General features: G+C 42.9%; 1 protein-coding gene and 1 pseudogene across 1 annotated transcript; both read right to left on the minus strand.

The window, feature by feature from the left end:
* The window catches only part of LOC110126428 (small ribosomal subunit protein eS7-like), a 37672-nt pseudogene extending 19423 nt beyond the window's left edge, over positions 1-18249 (minus strand).
* Positions 5920-8197, minus strand: IQCF3 (IQ motif containing F3). Its single transcript, XM_020876063.2, has 3 exons — positions 7546-8197; positions 7332-7379; positions 5920-6374 (listed from the first exon to the last, which is right to left on the minus strand). Exons 1-3 carry the CDS (start codon positions 7849-7851, stop codon positions 5976-5978), a joined length of 753 nt encoding a protein of 250 aa, XP_020731722.1. The 5' UTR covers positions 7852-8197; the 3' UTR covers positions 5920-5975.
* Positions 18250-21944: the final 3695 nt, after the last annotated feature.

Here is a 21944-nt window from a genome sequence, read left to right on the forward strand (position 1 = left end):
AAATCCTTCAAGCCAAGCTTCAACAGTACTTGAACTGTGAACTTCCAGGTGTACAAGCTGGATTTAGAAAAGGCAGAGGAACCATGGATCAAATTGTCAACATCCATTGGATCATCAAAAAAGCAAGAGAATTCTAGCAAGAACACCTACTTCTGCTTCACTGACTATGCTAAAGGCTTCAACTGTGTGGATCACAATAAACTGTGGAAAATTTTTAAAGAGATGGGAATACCAGACCACTTTACCTGCCTCCTAAAAAACCTGTATGTAAGAAGTAATAGTTAGAACTAGACACGGAACAATAGACTGGTTCAAAATTGGGAAAGGAGTACACAAAGGCTGTATGTTGTCACCCTGCTTATTTAACTTCTATGCAGAGTACATCACGTGAAATGCCAGGTAGGATGAAGCACAAGCTGGAATCAAGACTGCTGGGAGAAATATCAATAACCTCAGATAGGAAGACGATACCACCCTTATGGCAGAAAGCAAAGAGGAACTAAAGAGCCTCTTGATGAAGGTGAAAGAGGAGAGTGAAAAAGTTGGCTTAAACCTCAACATACAGAAAACTAAGATCATGGCATCTGGTCCCATCACTTCATGGCAAATAGATAGGGAAACAGTGGAAACAGTGACAGACTTTATTTTCTTGGGCTCCAAAATCACTGTGGATGGTGACTGCAGCCACAAAATTTAAACACGTTTGCTCCTGGGAAGAAAAGCTATGACAAACCTAGTCAGCATGTTAAAAAGCAGAGACATTACTTTTCCATGAAAGGTCTGTCTAGTCAAAGCTATGGTTTTTCCAGTAGTAACGTATGGATGTTGAGAGCTGGACCATAAAGAAGGCTGAGCACCAAAGAACTGATGCTTTGAACTGCGGTGTTGGAGAAGACTCTTGAGAGTCCTTTGAACTGCAAATAGATCCAACCAGTCCATCCTAAAGGAAATCAGTCCTGAATATTCATGGAAGGACTGATGCTGAAGCTGAAACTCCAATACTTTGGCCACCTGATGCGAAGAGCTGGCTCATTGGAAAAGGCCCTAATGTTGGGAAAGACAAAAGGCACAAGAAGGGGATGACAGAGGATGAGATGGTTGGATGGCATCACTGACTCAATGGACATGAGTTTGAACAAACTCTGGGAGATAAAGGACAGGGAAGCCTGGTGTGCTGCAGTCCATGGGCTCGCAAAGAGTCAGACATGACTGAGCAACTGAACAACAACAAATCATGTATACTCCAATGGAATTTTTTTAAAAGACGGACCGCGCAGGAAGCGCGCCAGCTGCAACGGACCGCGCAGGAAGCGCGGCCGTGAGGAGCTACCCCTCGCGCAAGGTCAGGGGTAGCGACCGAGAGGACCAGGCCGCAACAGTGCAGGAGCGGCGGCTGAGAGGAGCTTCCCCACGTCCGAGGTCAGGGGCGATGGCAGAGAGGAACTACCCCACCCTGGAGGTCAGGAGCCCCGCCTGAGAGGAGCTACCCCACCTCCAAGGAGCGGCTGCTGCGCGGGCACAGGAGGGCCGAGAGGAGCTACTCCACGTTCAAGGTCAGGAGGGGTGGCGTGAGAAGATACCCCTTGTCCAAGGTAAGAGAAACCCAAGTAAGACGGTAGGTGTTGCGAGAGGGCATCAGAGGGCAGACACACTAAAACCATAATCACAGAAAGCTAGCCAACTTGATCACAGGACCAGTCTTGTCTAGCTCAATGAAACTAAGCCATGCCGTGTGGGGCCACCCATGACGGTAGGGTCATGGTGGAGAGGTCTGACAGAATGTGGTCCACTGGAGAAGGGAATGGCAAACCACTTCAGTATTCTTGCCTTGAGAACCCCATGAACAGTATGAGAAGGCAAAATGATAGGATACTGAAAGAGAAACTCCCCAGGTCAGTAGGTGCCCAATATGCTACTGGAGATCAGTGAAGAAATAACTCCAGAAAGAATGAAGGGATGGAGCCAAAACAAAAACAATACCCAGTGGTGGATGGGACTGGTGTTAGAAGCAAGGTCTGATGCTGTAAAGAGCAATATTGCATAGGAACTTGGAATGTTAGGTCCATGAATCAAGGCAAATTGGAAGTGGTCAAACAGGAGATGGCAAGAGTGAATGTCGACATTCTAGGAATCAGCGAACTAAAATGGACTAGAATGGGTGAATTTAACTCACATGACCATTATATCTAATACTGTGGGCAGGAATCCCTTAGAAGAAATGGAGTAGCTATCATAGTCAACAAGAGTCCGAAATGCAGTACTTGGATGCAATCTCAAAAACGACAGAATGATCTCTGTTTGTTTCCAAGGCAAACCATTCAATATCACGGTAATCCAAGCCTATGCCCCAACCAGTAACACTGAAGAAGCCGAGGTTGAACGGTTCTATGAAGACCTACAAGACCTTTTAGAACAAACACCCAAAAAAGATGTCCTTTTCATCTTTTCATCCAGGGGACTGGAATGCAAAAAGTAGGAAGTCAAGAAACACTGGAGTAACAGGCAAATTTGGCCTTGGAGTATGGAATGAAGCAGGGCAAAGGCTAAAAGTTTTGCCAAGAAAATGCACTGGTCATAGCAAACACCCTCTTCCAACAGCACAAGAGAAGACTCTACACATGGACATCACCAGATGGCCAACATCGAAATCGGATTGATTATATTCTTTGCAACCAAAGATGGAGAAGCTCTATACAGTCAGCAAAAACAAGACTGGGAGCTGACTGTGGCTCAGATCATGAACTCCTTATTGCCAAATTCAGACTTAAACTGAAGAGAGTACGGATAACCACTAGACCATTCAGGTATGACCTAAATCAAATCCCTTATGAATATACAGTGGAAGTGAGAAATAGATTTAAGGGACTAGATTTGATAGACAGAGAGCCTGATGAATTATGGATGAAGGTTCATGACATTGTACAGGATACAGGGATCAAGACCATCCCCAAGAAAAACAAATGCAAAAGCAAAATGGCTTTGTGAGGAGGGCTTACAAATAGCTGTGAAAAGAAGAGAAGCAAAAAGCAAAGGAGAAAAGGAAAGATATTCCCATTTGAATGCAGAGTTCCAAAGAATAGCCAGAAGAGATAAGAAAGCCTTCCTCAGCAATCAATGCAAAGAAATAGAGGAAAACAACAGAATGGGAAAGACTAGAGATCTCTTCAAGAAAATTAGAGATACCAAGGGAACATTTCATGCAAAGATGAGCTCAATAAAGGACAGAAATGGTATAGACCTAACAGAAGCAGAAGATATTAAGAAGAGGTGGCAAGAATACACAGAAGAACTGTACAAAAAAGATCTTCATGACCCAGATAATCACAATGGTGTGATCACTCACCTAGAGCCAGACATCCTGGAATGTGAAGTCAAGTGGGCCTTAGAAAGCATTACTATGAACAAAGCTAGTGGAGGTGATGGAATTCCAGTTGAGCTATTTCAAATCCTGAAAGATGATGCTGTGAAAGTGCTGCACTCAATATGCCAGCAAATTTGGAAAACTCAGCAGTGGCCACAGGACTGGAAAAGGTCAGTTTTCATTCCAATCCCAAAGAAAGGCAATGCCAAAGAATGTTCAGCTACCCCACAATTGCACTCATCTCACACGTTAGTAAAGTAATGCTCAAAATTCTCCAAGCCAGGCTTCAGCAATACGTGAACCGTGAACTTCCAGATGTTCAAGCTGGTTTTAGAAAAGGCAGAGGAACCAGAGATCAAATTGCCAATATCTGCTGGATCATTGAAAAAGCAAGAGAGTTCCAGAAAAACATCTATTTCTCCTTTATTGACTATGCCAAAGACTTCGACTGTGTGGATCACAATAAACTGTGGGAAATTCTGAAGGAGATGGGAATACCAGACCACCTGACCGGCCTCTTGAGAAACCTATATGCAGGTCAGGAAGCAACAGTTAGAACTGGACATGGAACAACAGACTGGTTCCAAATATGGAAAGGAGTACATCAAGGCTGTATATTGTCACCCTGCTTATTTAACTTATATGCAGAGTACATCATGAGAAACGCTGGGCTGGAGGAAGCACAAGCTGGAACCAAGATTGCCAGGAGAAATATCAATAACGTCAGATATGCAGATGACACCACCCTTATGGCAGAAAGTGAAGAAGAACTAAAGAGCCTCTTGATGAATGTGAAAGAGGAGAGTGAAAAAGTTGGCTTAAAGCTCAACATTCAGAAAACTAAGATCATAGCATCCGGTCCCATTACTTCATGGCAAATAGATGGGGTAACAGTGGAAACAGTGGTGACTTTATTATTTTGGGCTCCAAAATCACTGCAGATGGTGACTGCAGCCATAAAATTAAAAGATGCTTACTCCTTGAAAGGATAGTTATGACCAACCTAGACAGCATATTGAAAAGCAGAGACATTACTTTGTCAACAAAGGTCTGTCTAGTCAAGGCTATGGTTTTTCCAGTGGTCATGTATGGATGTAAGAGTCAGACTATAAAGAAAGCTTAGTGCCAAAGAATTGATGCTTTCGAAATGTGGTGTTGGAGAAGACTCTTGAGAGTCCCTTGGACCACAAGGAGATCCAACCAGTCCATCCTAAAGGAGATCAGTCCTGGGTGTTCACTGGAAGGACTTATGTTGAAACTGAAACTCCAATACTTTGGCCACCTGATGTGAAGGGCTGACTCATTTGAAAAGGCCCTGATGCTGGGAAAGGTTGAGGGTAGGAGGAGAAGGGGACGACAGAGGATGAGATGGTTGGATGGCATCACTGACTCAATGGACGTGGGTTTGGGTGAACTCCAGGAGTTGGTGATGGACAGGGAGGCCTGGCGTGCTGCGGTTCATGGGGTCGCAAAGTGTTGGACACGACTGAGTGACTGAACTGAAAGCTATTTGAAATAGTAATTTTATGTATGTTCTAATAATTAAAAGCAAGCCTTGTATTCTATATGCTTTTCCATTTATTTTCATCAAAATTTGCTTGTTTTACAAAATAATTGGCCTATGAAGGATTGAGCATTTTAAAAAAATGGTCTTTCCCCATAGACAGCCTCAGAAACAATGGTCTTCAGTGCAGTCACAGGAATGAATGACTAAGCTAGGGTGGAAGTCAAAATCACAGGAGGTGAGAGGCAAGAAGCATGGGGGCATCATCCAGTCAATGTTGAAATCATGAAGAATGGTGTCATACATAGAATGGAGGTGTTTGATATCAGTGGGAGCCTTACTTGTGTTTAGCACCCTTGAGAAGCTTGCAGTGATGGGGGAGGGTGGAGGCAATACTAAGATTCCTTAAGATCATGGTATCTGCTATTTCCCAAAGAAAATAACATCCAGATACAACAAAGACCCCATGATGTGCTACAACTAAGACCCAACACAGCCAAATAAATTAATTTTAAAAAAGAAAATAGAATCTAAATTAGCATGAAGCTTGCAAAACCTTGTCTCCAGTCATCACTCAGGCCAGCCTCCTGTGATTTCTCTGGGCTGCTCTGTTCCCAGGACAGCCAGCCAAGTACCTGACTTCTGTCTGGGGCTTGTCAAACAGAAAGCCAATGGGTGCAATCCTCGCTGGGTCCCAGTGGCAGGCTGAGAGTGTGTAGCATGCCTTCACTCTCATATGAGGAGGTACCCAGAGTCTTCAGAAATACAAAGCCTAATGCCTCCCAATTGCGAGTTTAGGAGACAAGACTGATGATGGAGATGTGGAATGGGACATCTGGCTCTGCATATATGAGGTCACCCTCAGGCAGCAGTTTCTGATTTGGATACAGTGGCACATGGCTACTGTGGGTCCAAACAGGGGCCATAGGCACTGAGGGGCAGGAGTGGGGGTAGGAGGGAGAGATACCTATATTGAAGTATTCCCTGAGTAGAAGAGGGCAGGGCCTGAATCTTTGGGGTCCCCATCTTGAGACAGTCACTGAAACACACAAAACCTGGTCAGACATTTATTGGGGTGGTGGAGCCAGTTCTCCACCCTATAGTATTCTCTTAGATTGATAGGATTTCAATATGGAACTCTGGCTGGTTGAAAGCACCTCCATATTGTGCCTGTGAAACATTGCTGGTCTGAAAGGTGAAGCAGCTCTTTGGAGCCTGTAGTATGCATACAGCGTTGCACACCTGGCAGTAACGTTGATGGCACTGCCACATGCGAACCCAAGACTGGAGCTTGACTGCTGCCTGCTCCTGGATTATATAGATCTTCAATGAGATCTGCCGTCGCATATACAACTTCCTCCACAGGACTGTTCTCCACCAGCACTGAATCATCCAGGCCCTGAGGGCGGCTGCCAGCAGGGTCCTACGCACCAGGGTTCCACGCCACCAGGCCTGGATCTTCCCAGCCGCCTTCATCCTTGCTATCTGGCGTTGTTTTGCAAGAAGCAACTAACCAAGCAAAGCAGAAGACTCCTAGTGAATTTGTCACCATCAACCACAGCTGTGGTGTCTGCCACAAAGGACCTCTGATTGTCTCTGAACAATCAGCCTTTTCCCTGGTGGTTCTGAGGGCCCAGGAACCTTGGGTGGGGTTCTGGCTCTACCTCTGTCTTGTCTATGCCCACAAACACATCTGCTTACCCTCTGAGTCACAGTGTCTTTGTCTATATAAAATGAGGATATGCTTGCCCTGTGGTCTTCACAGGTTCATGGAATCAGTGGAAACACTTTCTGATCCAGAAGACCAGACATGGATGTAAGGAACCAAAGGGTCCTCATGAGGATTAAACTCTGAACTTATAGCTTGCATTTCAGCCCAGATTCCAGCCTGTGATGCTACCTCCTGATGCCTTACACCATCACGCCCCCCTCGTAGCTTCCTCCACCTCATTTCTTTTGACTTCCACTACTCTTTCCTGGTGACTCAGATGGCAAAGAATCTGCCTGAAATGCGGGAGACTGGCTTGGATCCCTGTCAGGAAGATCCCCTGGAGAATGGAATGGCAATCCACTCCAGTATTCTTACATGGAGAATCCCATAGACAGAGGAGACTGAGGGCTACAGTCCATGGGGTTGCAAAGAGTCGAATACAGCTGAGCAACTAACACTTTCACTATCTCTCAACCACTCTCATATCCTTCTGGGCCCAGGATGCCCTTTCTCCAGCTCTCTAGTTTTCACTGAGGTGTGTCTCACCTTCCATGTGGCCTGTCAGTATCCTGATTCCTCGCTTCTCTACTGTCTCTCTCCTTCCCTCACCCAGAATATGGAGGGAATATACCAGGACAGGAAGGCACCACTGAGCTGATTCCTGTGAGACTAGAGATGAAGCCTTTACTTTCAGGGATCCTGGGGTCAGAAGGCCAATGGTCTGAGGTTCCCGCATGCTCCTGGGCCACACCTACCTTCCTTTTCCTCTCTTTCTCTAGATCATCATTATCTGGTTCAGGCTTCTGCAATCAGAACATAGGGAGAAAGCATCAGTGAGGACCAGTCTCTGTGCAAAGTTCCCAAAGCCCCAGCTCCCTGTTCTTTTCCAGGGTCCTTGAAGTCATCTAGTGCTTCCCTTGGCCATGGGGCAACTCCCCACTCTTGGGGAAGGGAGTGTCTAAGTCTTACACAACATTTACTGCCCATGGTTTTGGGGTAGTGGTTGAGGTGTTCATATCCCTCTCTGGTCGCTGCTCCATTGGTCTTGGCAGAGGCAGGAAGGATGGTAGATGAGGAGATAGCCATGATGTCACAAGGGCAACTATGACCCAAGGACCACGTTGCCTTCTCCAGGCTCAAACTTGTTGTATAAAGTGGAAACACCTGCATTTCCCTCCTGCTAGGGATGCACCAGGGTCTTTGGTAGAACCACATCCCCTGAGAGTGTGTCTTGTCCCAAGAATGATCTCTGGTTTTGTCCACCCACAAAATCATCCTGTCCTCAGCTACTGAGCAGAGCAGCTCACATAATGCAGAGGAAGGTGCATAGGCTCAGGCTGCTCTCCACACCCTCCCATTTTCTGTGCAATGGTGCCCTTCTTCAACAGGTGAGAAAGTCCCTCCTCTAATGGGGAAGAGTGTGGGTATGGATGGTGAGCAGAAGGGGCCCAGGAAGGTTTGGGATGGGTGCAGCTCAGTCAATTTCTGCTCCCTCTTTCCAGCTGCTGTCCTTCTATAGCTGTTGAGTTGCACTTAGCAGGCCAATGTTATATTCCTTATAACAAAAGAAGCCCTTTCATCCTGTCTGAAATATAGTGGGCAGGAGGAATTTCCCAAATGATCATTACCTAGGAGACAGGCAATATCTCAGACTCCTCCTGTAGTGGCAGTGGTCATTTAAAGTTAATTAGGTATTCAGACTTGCTTCAAAAGCCATCAGTTTTCTGACTGTCTCCACAGTCACTTCCCAGCTATGTTCACACTCTCTCTCTCCAGGTCTCAGTTAACAGGCTGACATGGCCTCTTCATTTCAAAGTATTATCTATAAACTTTCCACCAAAGAAGATGATTTAGTTTTTCTGCCCCATTCCAAACAACCCCACATTTTCCTCTCCTCATTTTCCCTATGAGGTTATTTGCAACTTAGGTCCGATCATGACTTAGTGTTTACGTTATCATGACAAGAGAGTGCTACTGACAGCCATACCATGAAGTACACTCTTGATTCCCTTTCTCTTCCCATGCAGCTTCATAGAAACTCTTTTTATTATGAAAATGTTTATATATATATAATTTGATAACAGTGACTCTATATGTACTCATGACCCAGAATAATCTGTTTTTATCCTCTGAATTAATTTTTAAGTGACCTCCAAGGATTCTCTACAACAGACAATGCTGCAAGGAGCATCTTCCTATCACTCTGCAGCTGTGGGAGGCATTCTCCAGGGTCACACACAGGGTGGCTTGCTGTCATAGAACAGGTGGCTCCTCCACACCACAAAATCCTTACAAACTGCTCTCCACAGTGGCAGATCCGATCTAACTTCTGTCAATTATTAATTTTCCTTAAACTGAAAATGCAAAGTGGTGTCACCTTGCTGTTTTACTTTGCATTTCTCTTGACTAGAGACTTGTGTGAGACAGTCTGTGAGACTTCTCTGAGACACGGTGTGACTCAAGGGTAAGTATCTGGGTTCCAGTCTTGATATAGATTCTTTCTGGCTGTGTGAACTTGAGGCAGGAGATAGGTGGGCTCCAGGCTGAGCAGCTGAAGTTTGTCCCCTGTGGAGAGATACTCCCAAGATGAAGATAATAGCAGGAGCAAGAGAGGAGCTGAGCCCTGCCTAGACAAAAGATAAAGAGACCACATATTTCTCATTCTAGAGGTCAAAGAGACCTTTCTGACTACACATGAGCAGAAAGGCTTCTTGGGGGCCAGAAAGGGAGGAGGTGCCACCCTAGTAGATGATGTCAACCTATCCTTGGCCTCTTCACTAGAATCCATCTTGGCTAAGAGATGCACGCACACACATGGGAGGACCCTGAGTTAAACCAAATAGACTCAGCCAGGCAAGAGCAAGATGACTGGCTAGAAGAAACCTGTAAGAAATGCCCCATATAAGTGATTCAAACTACCATGAGGACAGGACTCTTTCTGAGCCCGCCTAAGCAATTCTATTCACTTGTATTTTGTCCTTCTAATAAACATTTTACTTGTTTCACTACTTTCTGTGGAAATTTCTTCATGGAAATTCACCTTCTACAAAGCTGACAGGCTAGGGCCTTGTCACTGGCCACTAGCTTTTAATACTTATAAAAATCTTATTAGTCAGATCATAGAGCAACCCTCTAATTTTTCAATATTTTCTACATTATCTTTCAACTCTGTCTTTTCTGTGTTACTTTTGAGAAGACTTTTTCCATTTTTTTAAGAGTCAACTTTCAGGAGCTCTTTCCTGTTCTCTGAATAGTCTTTAAATGGCACACCATTTTAAAAAATTAATTAATTTTAATTGGAGGCTAATTACTTTGCAACATTGTGGTGGTTTTTGCCATACATTGACATGAATCAGCCATGGGTATACATGTGTCCCACCATCCTGAACCCCTGCCACCTTCCTCTCCACCCCATCGCTCTGGGTTGTCCCAGAGCACCAGCTTTGTGCTCTGCTTCATGCACTGAACTTGCACTGGTCATCTGTTTTACATATGATAATATACATGTTTCAATGCTTTTCTCTCATATCGTCCCACTCTCACCTTCTCCCACATGGTCCCAAAGTCTGTTCTTTACATTTGTGTCTCTTGCTGTCGTGCATATAGGGTCGTTGTTCCCATCTTTCTAAATTCCATATATATGCATTAATATACTATATTGGTGTTTCTCTCTCTGGCTTGCTTCACTCTGTATAACAGGCTCTAGTTTCATCCATCTCATTAGAACTGACTCAAATGCATTCTTTTTTATAGCTGAGTAATATTCCATTGTGTATATGTACCACAACTTCCTTATCCATTCGTCTACCAGTGGACACCTAGGTTGCTTCCATGTCCTAGCTATTGTAAACAGTGCTGCAAAGAATGTTGGGGTACATGTGTCTCTTTCAATTATGGCTTCCTTGGTGTTATGCCCAGCAGTGGGATTGCTGGGTCATATGGCAGTTCTATTTCCGGTTTTTAAAGGAATTTCCACACTGTTCTCCATAGTGGCTGTACTAGTTTGCATTCCCACCAACAGTGTAAGAAGGTTTCCTTTTCTCCACACCCTCTCCAGCATTTATTGTTTGTAGACTTTTTGATGGAAGCCATTCTGACCGGCGTGAGATGGTACCTTGTTGTGGTTTTGATTTGTATTTCTCTGATAATGAGTGATGTTGAGCATCTTTTCACATGTTTGTTAGTCATCTGTATGTCTTCTTTGGAGAAATGCCTGTTTAGTTCTTTGGTCCATTTTTTGATTGGGTCATTTATTTTTATGGTATTGAGCTGCATGAGCTACTTGTATAGTTTGGAGATTAATTCTTGTCAGTTGCTTTATTTGCTATTATTTTCTCCCATTCTGAAGGCTGGCATATCATTCTTATTTCACTGATTTATCATCTCTTATCAGTCTAGAAAATTAGTTATAGTTGTTAGCTTGGGTTTTTTTTTTAACCTTTTTCTTCTGTTCCCAGTATTGGCTCTATTTCTTTTAAGCCCTTTTTCCTGTTTGTGTTTTTGTCTTAGTCTTTCATGTAAGCAGCTTTATGAAAATATCAATGATTTATGTTAAGTTGCCTATTTATGTATAAAAGGAGAATGCTACTCAGTGTCCATGGTGGGGCTTAGGATGCCATGCAGTAAGGGCTAATAAGGCAGAGTTGGGTTTCATTTCAAACATCAGTACTCATTGGTTTTATCCTTTGGAAGCTGTGGTAGATTGCCTTAGAGGCCTCTTAGAGGCCTTATATTCACACCTTTTGCTATGGGACTTTGAAGTTTCTTTGCATAAGGGAATGGAATCTGTCCTCCTGTGTGTTGGGTCTGGCTATGTGACTTGCTTTGGCCAGTAGAATAAAGGCAGCATGACATGAAAGTTTGACTTTGGCTTTGAAATGTTTTGTCCATTAATGTTTGTCATTTCATATTTCTGCCATTGCCAAGACAAGAAAATGCCTAGGTAGCTTGCTGGTATGAGGATAAGGATGAGAAATGTGGAGCAGAGCTTCCCCAGTCAAACCACCCCAGTTGAATGCAGCCTAGATCAACATGCTTTACTGTTGCATTCAACTGAGGTTTGTGGCCGTTTGCTATTCAAGCAACAATAATGGACTGATTCCCCAGAGAAGAATCACAAACTTTGAGTCAGAGGGTAGGAAATGAAAGCTGACTGCAGGCCTTTAGGTAGCTGAGTTGGCACAGAGGGCTTGAGGTTCCACTATTCAGCCTACACACTTCCAATCAATCCCTCCATGTTAGTATGGCACTTCACCTCTGCTTTCAGCAGTGCATGAAATCCTTGAGTTTGGATGTTCTTTGCTTTAAATTATCCAGAAAATAAAACTCTCTCCTACTAGGGCAGAAGAGGGGCTATCACCAAATGATACACATGAAGGAGGGGAATGGCATAAAGGGGAAATTCTACAAATCCTTAAATAAATGTTTACTCCTCACCTTAGACTCTTAACAGCTGGTGCGTCAACTTCACAGTATGTTATTATTACAAGTTTATAATGTATTTTATGTGACTGATCATTTTTCCAGTCTCTTTTTCTGTGCATATTTATTTATTCTTCAAAATGATACTTTTTCCTCAGTTTGGCAATTTCCCAAAAACTTCTAATGAGATTTTTATTGGAACTGAGGTTAATTTACAGATTAACTTACAGATAATTGACAACTTTACAACTCAAAGTCATATTATCAATGACTTATTTTTTCTATTTATTTAGATCTTCTTTTATATCCTTCTGAGCTGTGCACAAAAGCAGCATATGTAAATTCAAGGATATGCCCTTAAAGAGAAGTAGCATGCCTTTCTCCTTCTCTTTCATCTTTACTGACTAGATTGCAGATCTAATTATGGATCTTGAAGTTGCCATTTTGGATCATGAAGTGACCTTGGGATGAGAGGCCATATATAGCAGAGTAACAGATTGTAAGGGAAAAAGATTTCTTACCTTGTGGGTACTGTACCAGGCTTGGAACACCTGTTTGTAAACTTAAACCTCTTTTTGTTTAAACCACCATTACTTTAGTTCTGCTTTCATTTACAGCCACCACATAGTTAAACTCTACCCCAGTGATATGGGGGTATGACGGGTTGGGCCCAACAATCTGCTTTAATGAGACTCTCCATGTCATTGGGACCATTGGTAAAGTTTGAAAAACATTGCCCTATTTCCTGTAGATCCAGCATACATAAAAGGATCTCTTCATGGTAAGATGACCCACTTTCTTTAGAAGGTAGAGCTCAGAAGTTATTCTTGAGTGAAGGCTGACATACACATGCTTTGCCTAAGTGGAGTAGAGGGCAAGAGTAGAGGACATGACCAGTTCATTTATTCCTCATGCAGTTGTTTCAGGAATGAATGATGATTGCCTATGGCTTTGTTCTGCTGACTAGCTGAACTAGGCAAAGGATAAAATTTCACATCTGGCTCTCAGGTGACCAATCCATGATTAGATTCACACTCAGACCATTCAAATTCTATATGAGGCAACATGAGCAAAGCACTGAGATGGGAAGCTGCTGGATTTAGTTGATATTAACAGAGCCACCAGGGAAGGTATTGAGAGAGTGAGATGGCCAAGGCCAGGCTGTGTGGGCTTCTGTTGTCCCCAGGCAGGTGGGGGGGGCGGCGCTTTGGGAATTGGTCTAAATTGAATGGAAATGCTCTAGGATTGACAGAAATAACACTGTTAAAATGGCCATGCTACCCAAAGCAAACCACAGATTTAATGGATTTTTACAGAACTGAGCCACCAGGGAAGCCCAGATTTAACTTACCCATGTAATTTTTCACAGAACTGGAACATATAATCCTAAAATTTATATGGAACCATAAAAGACTGAGGATTTCCAAAGAAATCCTGAGGAAAAAGAACAAAGCAGGAAGCATAACCCTGCCAGACTTCAGAAAATACTACAAAGCTACAGTAATCCAAACAACATGGTATTGGCCAGAAACAGACTTATGGATCAAGAGAACCAAACAGATAGCCCATGATCAATCAATCACCTATGGTCAATTAATCTTCAACAAAGGAGGTGAGAATACATGATGGGGAAAAGACAGTCTCTTCAGCAAGTCCTGTTGGGAAGTTGTACAGCCCCATGTAAATTAATGAAGTTAGAATACACCCTCACACCTACACACACAAAAAACCCTACAAATGGCTTAAAGACTTAAATATAAGACAAGACACCATAAAACTCCTAGAATGGAATATAGGCAAAATATTCTCCAACATAAATCATATCAAGGTTTTCTTCAGTCAGTCTCCTAAGGCAACAGAAGTAAAAGCAAAAATAAGCAAAAGGGACCTAATCATCTACAAGCTTTTGCACAGCAAAGGAAACCACTGACAAAATGAAAACAGAAAACTATAGACCACACTATGAAGGAGTTTCCCTGGAATTGGCTGACTTGGAAGCCCTGCAACCCCATCTCTCCTACTCATGGCAGCCACTGCTAATTAATCACAGACCCCACCCATCCAGCCCCCGGCTCTTAGAATCCTCCTTCAAATGGGATCCCAGATAACCTCAAAGCTGACCTGTGAGATGCCCAATATCTGCCATCATTTACTTTGACCCTTCACTGAGACAGAACCTCCTGAAGCTTGTCTGACAGAGACCTTGTGACACAGTGTTGGACCCGACCTGATCAGTTCTTTATTGGGAAGGGGATGCAGTCCGTAATCCGACAGATGTGTGATCCCAGAAAGATCTCAAGCTCAAGTCCTAGCTGTCTTGCTGTGAGTTCATAGCTACCCCTAAAGAAGCCACGGGTATGGCAATTATGCCAGCGCCAGTAGACTTGGATGATGCGGACGGCATGGAGCAAACGGCAGTAACGAAGACGGACGCGCCACATGCGAACCCAGGACTGTAGCCTGACCACTGCCCATTTTTCCCGAGCATAATACTGCAGCATAGCCCGTCGTTTCTTCTCCAGCAGCTCTGCCAGCTTCTGTTTCCACCAGTACTGAATGATACATGCTCTGAGAGCCGCATGCAGTAGCGTCCTACGCACCAGGGTGCCCCGCCACCAGGCCTGGATTTTTATTGCTTGTAGCTCATTGTTTGTAACCACCTTTGGGGGTGGTTTTGGCTTTTCCACTGGGGGCGGCGGCTACAAGGAAAAAGAAGGGACACTCAGAAAATGTTACCAACCCACCTCAGCCCTGGCATGAGCTAGGAAGGGGTCTTGATACTTCGTCAACAATGGTCAATTCCTCAGTAGTTCCTGAGCACTGAGCAGGCCACTGGCTAGAGCCAGAAGACCAGACAGATGCCCTGTCTCCACCATTCTTGGTTTAACAGACACATCACAGCTGGACATGGAGTCTCACAGTCCTCATATGTTGCTTGGGGGCACACCTGCCCTAGCTGTCACCTGGTTCCTTGGGCTTATTCAGCCAGTCTAGAACAAGAACACCATGATTTATGGGTCAATGGGTTATTCTGTTGCACCCTGGGCCTGATACCTACCTGGGAAGCATATCACTTCCCTTCAGACCGCACCCACAGGCTAGAGAAGGGGCATCCTTTGCTCTCCTTTCATGACTGACACCAGCTCCAATGCACAACCTGCTGGTTTCTCTGTCAAATCATGGAACTAGATATTTGCTGTCCCACATAGTTTGGAGCCCTGCTCATTTATTTCTCACTTTCACTTCTTTTGGTTCTCACATCTTGAACTTCAGTTAACTCATATATATGCACTCATGTAAACACACAGACACTCCCACACAATTCTAGACTTGGGTTTCTAACACCCAGTTGTGGATGTGACTGGTGATGAAAGTAAAGTCTGATGCTGTAAAGAACAATATTGCATAGGAACCTAGAATGTTTGGTCCATGAATCAAAGAAAATTGGAAGTGATCAAACAGGAGATAGCAAGGGTGAACACTGACATTATAGGAATCAGTGAACTAAATGGACTGGAATGTGTGAATTTAATTCAGATGACCATTATATCTATTGTGGGCAAGAATCCCTTAGAAGAAATGAGTAGCCCTCATAGTCAACAAAAGGGTCCAAAATGCAGTACTTGGGTGCAATCTCAAAAATGACAGAATGATCTCTGTTCATTTCCAAGGCAAACCATTCAATATCATGGTAATCCAAGTCTATGCCTCAACCACTAATGCCGATGAAGCTGAAGTTGAACGGTTATATGATGACCTATAAGACCTTCTAGAACTAACACCCAAAAAAGATGTCCTTTTCATCATAGGGGACTGGAATGCAAAAGTAGGAAGTCAAGAGATACCTGGAGTAAAAGGCAAGTTTGACCTTGGAGTACAAAATGAAGCAGGGCAAAGGCTGACAGAATTTTGCCAAGAAAAAGCACTGGTCATAGCAAGCACTCTCTTCCAACAGCACATGAGAAGACTCTACACATGGACATCACCAGATGGTCAATACAGAAATCAGATTGATTATATTCTTTGCAGCCAAAGATGGAGAAGCTCTATACAGTCAGCAAAAACAAGACCGGGAGCTGACTGTGGCTCAGATCGTGAACTCCTTATTGCCAAATTCAGACTTAAATTGAAGAAAATGGGGAAAATCACTAGACCATTCAGGTATGACCTAAATCAAATCCCTTATGATTATACAGTGGAAGTGAGAAATAGATTCCAGGGATTAGATCGGATAGGCAAAAGTGCCTGAAGAACTATGAACGGAGGTTCATGACATTGTATAGGAGGCAGTGATCAAGACCATCCTCAAGAAAGAAATGCAAAAAGGCAAAATGGCTGTCTGAGGAGGCCTTACAAATAGCTGTGAAAAGAAGGGACGTGAAAAGCAAAGGAGAAAAGGAAAGATACACCCATTTGATTGCAGAGTTCCAAAGAATAGCAGGGAGAGATAAGAAAGCCTTCCTCAGCAATCAAGGCAAAGAAATAGAGGAGAACAATAGAATGGGAAAGACTACAGATACTTTCAAGAAAATTAGAGATACCAAGGGAACATTTCATGCAAAGATGGGCTCAATAAAGGACAGAAATTATATGGACCTAACAGAAGCAGAAGATATTAAGAAGAGGTGGCAAGAATACACAGAAGAACTATACAAAAAAGATTTTCACAACCCAGATAATCACGATGGTGTGATCACTCACCTAGAGCCAGACATCCTGGAATCCAAAGTCACGTGGGCCTTAGGAAACATCACTACAAACAAAGCTAGTGGATGTGATGGAATACCAGCTGAGCTATTTCAAGTCCTAAAAGATGATGCTATGAAAGTGCTGCAGTCAATATGTCAGCAAATTTGGAAAACTCAGCAGTGGCCACAGGACTGGAAAAGGTCAGTTTTCATTCTAATCCCAAAGAAGGGAAATGCCAAAGAATGTTCAAACTACTGCACAGTTGCACTCATCTCACACGCTAGCAAAGTAATGCTCAAAATTCTCCAAGCCAGGTTTCAACAGTACGTGAAACCGAGAACTTTCAGATGTTCAAGCTGGATTTAGAAAAGGCAGAGGAACCAGAGATCAGATTGCCAACATCTGTCTGATCATAGAAAAAGCAAGAGAATCCCAGAAAACAATTACTTCTGCTTTACTGACTATGCCAAAGCCTTTGACTGTGTGGATCACAACAAACTGTGGAACATTCTTAAAGAGATGGGGAATACCAGATCCCCTTGCCTGCCTCCTGAGAAATTTTTATGCAGATCAAGAAGCAACTGCTAGAATCAGACACAAACAATGGACTGGTTTCAAATTGAGCAACTTTCACTTCCATTGTACATGAAAGGAGTACATGAAGGCTGTAAATTGTCACCCTGCTATTTAACTTCCATGCAGAGTACATCATGCGAAATGCTGGGCTGGATGAAGCATAAGCTGGAATCAGGATTGCCAGGAAAATATCAATAACCTCAGATATGCAGATGACACCACCCTTATGACAGAAAGCAAACAGGAACTGAAGAGCCTCTTGATGAAAATGGAAGAAGAGAGTGAAAAAGCTGGCTTAAAATTCAGCCTTCAGAAAACTAAGATCATGTCATCCGGTCCCATAAGATCATGTCATCCGGTCCCATCACTTCATGGCAAATAGATGGGGAACAATGGAAACAGACTTTTTTCTTGGGCTCCAAAATCACTGCAGATTGTGACTGTAGCCATGAAATTAGAAGACACTTACTCCAAAGAAAAGCTATGACCAATCTAGACAGCATATTAAAAAGCAGAGACATTACTTTGCCGACAAAGGTCCTTCTAGTCAAAGCTATATGCTTTTTCCAGTAGTAATGCATGGACGTGAGAATGAAAGAGAAGGTTGCTCAGTCGTGTCTGACTCTTTGCGACCCCATGGACTATTCAATCCATGGAATTCTCCAGGCCAGAATACTGGAATGGGTAGCCTTTCCCTTCTCCAGATCTTCCCAACCCAGGGATCAAATCCAGATTTCCCGCATCACAGGCAGATTCTGAGCCACAAGGGTGACAAATTCCCTGATCATCCCATGCTATGGGCCACAGAGAAAGACAACTGTTACCCCTGGGTGACTTTAGTTAGACACATTGCAGGTTTGGGTCCCCTTCAACTTTGAGAACCTCTGTTGGCCTACCTCTGGTTTTTTTTTCTCCTTTTTCTTCTGCGCTTCATGTAGTAATGTGGTTTCATCAACGTCTTCTATTATAATTTGACAAACGTGGCCATCCTTCTGTAATCAGAGTTTAGAGGGGAAAGATAAGAGTAGGTTGCTCTCTGTAAATTCAGTTCTGACTCTACCACATGCTCAACCTCTTGCCTTGCCCAGAGACCCTACAAGTAGGACTGGTATCCTTAACAACTGTGAAATCCACCTTTCCCTGCCTGCAACTTTGGGGAGATTGGCTCTCTCTCTTACACAACATCGAATGCCCATGACTTGGAAATAGATGGTTCAAATCTCTCAGGTCTGTGATCCCTTAAATTTCCCATAGTTAGGAGCTAGATGGTTCCATTGCTCTCAGGTCTGTACTCTTCCAGCCACATCTCAGGCAGGAAGAAGGAAGGGAAGACAGAAATGATGTCATAAGGGCACCTATGACTCAGGCATCAGAATGGTTCCCAACCATTGAGCCCTTTTTGTGAAAACATGTAAGTTCTGTCCATTCTTAATGCTATAAATGGCCAAAATTTGGCTAAAATGGCAGGATACTGAAAATATTGGCCCATTGGTGCACAAAGCTGTACAAAGTTCATCATTTCATGCCTGTTGATAAAAACATACATTTGAGAAAATTTAAATATTCATCAATAGGGAATTCAATTGCATGGATTTCAGTTCAATCAAACAATGGAAGCAAATAATATACAGAAAGAATGAGTCTGGAGCAAAATTTTAAGTGTTTTATAAAAGGAGATGTACTATGGCTAAGACACACATGAAATGATGCCCAGTATCATTATTCATGATGGAAATAAATTTAGAACCATAATGAGATTTTTTTAGACACTCTAGAGAATGGCTAAAGTGAAAGACAGTGACAATCAAATATTGATAAAGAATGTACAGTAGTTGAATCTCTTATATACTGTTGGTGGTTATGAATAAAACAGTATAAATACTATGGAAAATGGTTTGGCAGTTTCTAATATATTTAAACATATCTCCACTCTATAACTCAGCAATTCCACTCCCAGGTATTTACACAAGAAAAATGAAAACATGTTGTCTACAAAAGATTTGTGCAAGAATGTTCATAGCAAGTTTATTCAAATAGGTCAAAATTGGAAACAATTTAAATGTTTACCAAAACTGACTAGAGAAAGCAACTTTAGTTTATTTATATAATGAAATACACAGTGTTAAAAGTGAACAAATCACTGAAACACACAATAACATAGGTGAATCTTAAAAACATGCTAAATGAAAGAAGCCAGACATAAACTATTTACAGGATGATCCATTTATTCAAAATTTTAAAACAAGCAAACTTAAATTGTAGGTGAAATGATTCCAAATAAAGATTATACCTAGAGTTATAAGATGTATTGCTTGCAAACAACACACACATACACACACACACACAAAAAAAACAAAGAAAAATGTGCTCTGTCTTATTCTCAGTGGTGCTTACTGGGGAATACAGAATTGTGAAAACTTACCCAAATCATCTACTAAGAAGTGCTTAAGGGGAAAGATCAAGATGGCAGAAGAGTAGGATGTAGAGTTCACCTTCTCCCCACAGATACATCAAAAATACATCTACATGTGGAACAGCTCTTATAGAACATCTACTAAACACTGACAGAAGACCTCAGACCTCCAAAAAGGGCAAGAAAATCTCCACATAACTGCATCGGACAAAAGAAAAAAGAAGAAAAGAGAAAGGAATCTAGACAGGATCTGTACCCTTGGGAGGGGGTTGTGAAAGCGGAAAGATTTTCAAACACCCCTAAGTCCCCCTTACTAGCAGGGGGATCAGCCATGACAGAGGAGCTTTGGAGCCTCAGGGGAGAGGGTGGCAACAGGTTTGCAGAGAGCAAAGCAGAGAGAAACTCACATAGACCATCAGTGCTGACAGGGGGTGTGCAGGTACATAGCCCACATGCATGTTTCCAGGAAGGCAGGGCAGTGGTTGGCTCCTGGTCTCAGGTCCCTTGGCAGAGGTGGCTGACCACTCTTACCACAGGGGATAATGGCCAGCACACACTGAGGAGAGACCATAAGCATCCAAACCAAAACTAGCCCTCTCCCATTCTGAAGGGTTTGCACCCCAATGTTCATCACAGCACTGTTTATAATAGCCAGGACATAGAAGCAACCTAGATGCCCATCAGCAGACGAATGGATAAAGGAGCTATGGTACATATACACAATGGAATATTACTCAGCCATTAAAAAGAATTCTTTTGAATCAGTTCTAATGAGATGGATGAAACTGGAGCCCATTATACAGAGTGAAGTAAGCCAGAAAGATAAACACCAATATAGTATACTAACACATATATATGGAATTTTAAAAGATGGTAAAGATAAACCTATATGCAAAACAGAAAAAGAGACACAGATGTACAGAACAGACTTTTGGACTCTGTGGGAGAAGGCGAGGGTGGGATGATCTGAGAGAACAGCACTGAAACAAGTATACTATCAAGGGTGAAAGAGATCACCAGCCCAGGTTGGATGCATGAGACAAGTGCTCAGGGCTGGTGCACTGGGATGACCCAGAAGGATGGGATGGGGAGGGAGGCGGGAGGGGGGATCGGGATGGGGAACACATGTAAATCCATGGCTGATTCATGTCAATGTATGGCAAAAACCACTACAATATTGTAAAGTAATTAGCCTCCAACTAATAAAAATAAATGGAAAAAAAAAAAACTAGCCCTCTGCCAAAAAAAAAAAAAATTAAATTAAATTTAATTGCAGGGACACTCCTACATATAAACAGCCCTTCAAGAGTACAGTAGAGGTTTTTGAGGTTTTGATATAGCAATGTATATACATACAAGGTTGTTTTAAACTGCTGATTTCTTTCTTGCCTAGAAGAGTTCCTTTAGCATTTGTTGAAAAGCTGGTTTGGTGGTACTGAATTCTCTTAGCTTTTCCTGGTCTATAAAGCTTTTAATTTCTCTGTCAAATCTGAATGGAGCCTTGCTTGGTAGAGTATTCTTGGTTGTAGGTTCTTCCCTTTCATTACTCTAATTATACCACTCTCTTCTGGCTTGCAGTTTCTGCTGAGAAGTCAGTGGATAACCGTACAGAAGTTCCTTTGTATGTTATTTGTTATTTTTTCCCTTGTTCCTTCAAAAATTTTTTCCATTGTCTTTTAATTCCCACGTTAGGGAAGTTTTCAGCTATTATCTCTTCAAATATTTTCTCAGGTCCTTTCTCTCTCTTTTCTTCTAGGATCCCTATAATGCGACTGTTGGTGTGTTTAATGTTTTCCCTGAGGTCTCTTAGGCTGTCTTCATTCATTTTAAAAAATAATTCATTTAATTTTGGCTGTGCTGGGTCTTTATTGCTTTGGCAGGGGGGCTTTTCTCTGGTTGTGGAGAGTGGGGACTACTCTCTAGTTGCAGTGCGAGGGCTTCTCAGTGTGGTGGCTTCCCCTGTTGCAGAGCATGGGCTCGAGGGCAGTTGGGCTCCTGGTTTTAGAGCACAGGCTCAACAGTTGTAGCACAAGGGCTTAGCTGCTCTGCAGCATGTGGGATATTCCACCAGGGATCAGACCCATGTCTCCTGCAACAGCAGGCAGATTCTTTACCACTGAGCCACCAGGGAAGCCCCTAGAGGTCTCTTAAAGTATCCTCATTTTTTAAAATTCTTTTTTCATATTTGGACAACCTCTAGTGCATTTTTTCATTTCGTCATTTTGTCATCAGCTCCATTTGGTTCTTCTTTATATTTTCTCTTTGTTGA

Source organism: Odocoileus virginianus, chromosome 26 (genome assembly GCF_023699985.2).
Source record: "Odocoileus virginianus isolate 20LAN1187 ecotype Illinois chromosome 26, Ovbor_1.2, whole genome shotgun sequence".
Taxonomy (NCBI): domain Eukaryota; kingdom Metazoa; phylum Chordata; class Mammalia; order Artiodactyla; family Cervidae; genus Odocoileus; species Odocoileus virginianus.

Excerpts from the sequence above, each read along its gene's own strand:
- IQCF3 (XM_020876063.2), bottom strand. The coding sequence starts at position 7,851 with ATGATTTTGTGGGTGGACAAAACCAGAGATCATTCTTGGGACAAGACA. Across the intron at positions 7,380-7,545 it reads CCATGGGCAGTAAATGTTGT|AAGCCTGAACCAGATAATGA; the intron begins GTAAGACTTAGA and ends TTCTGATTGCAG. Across the intron at positions 6,375-7,331 it reads AGAAAGAGAGGAAAAGGAAG|TTGCTTCTTGCAAAACAACG; the intron begins GTAGGTGTGGCC and ends TTGCTTGGTTAG.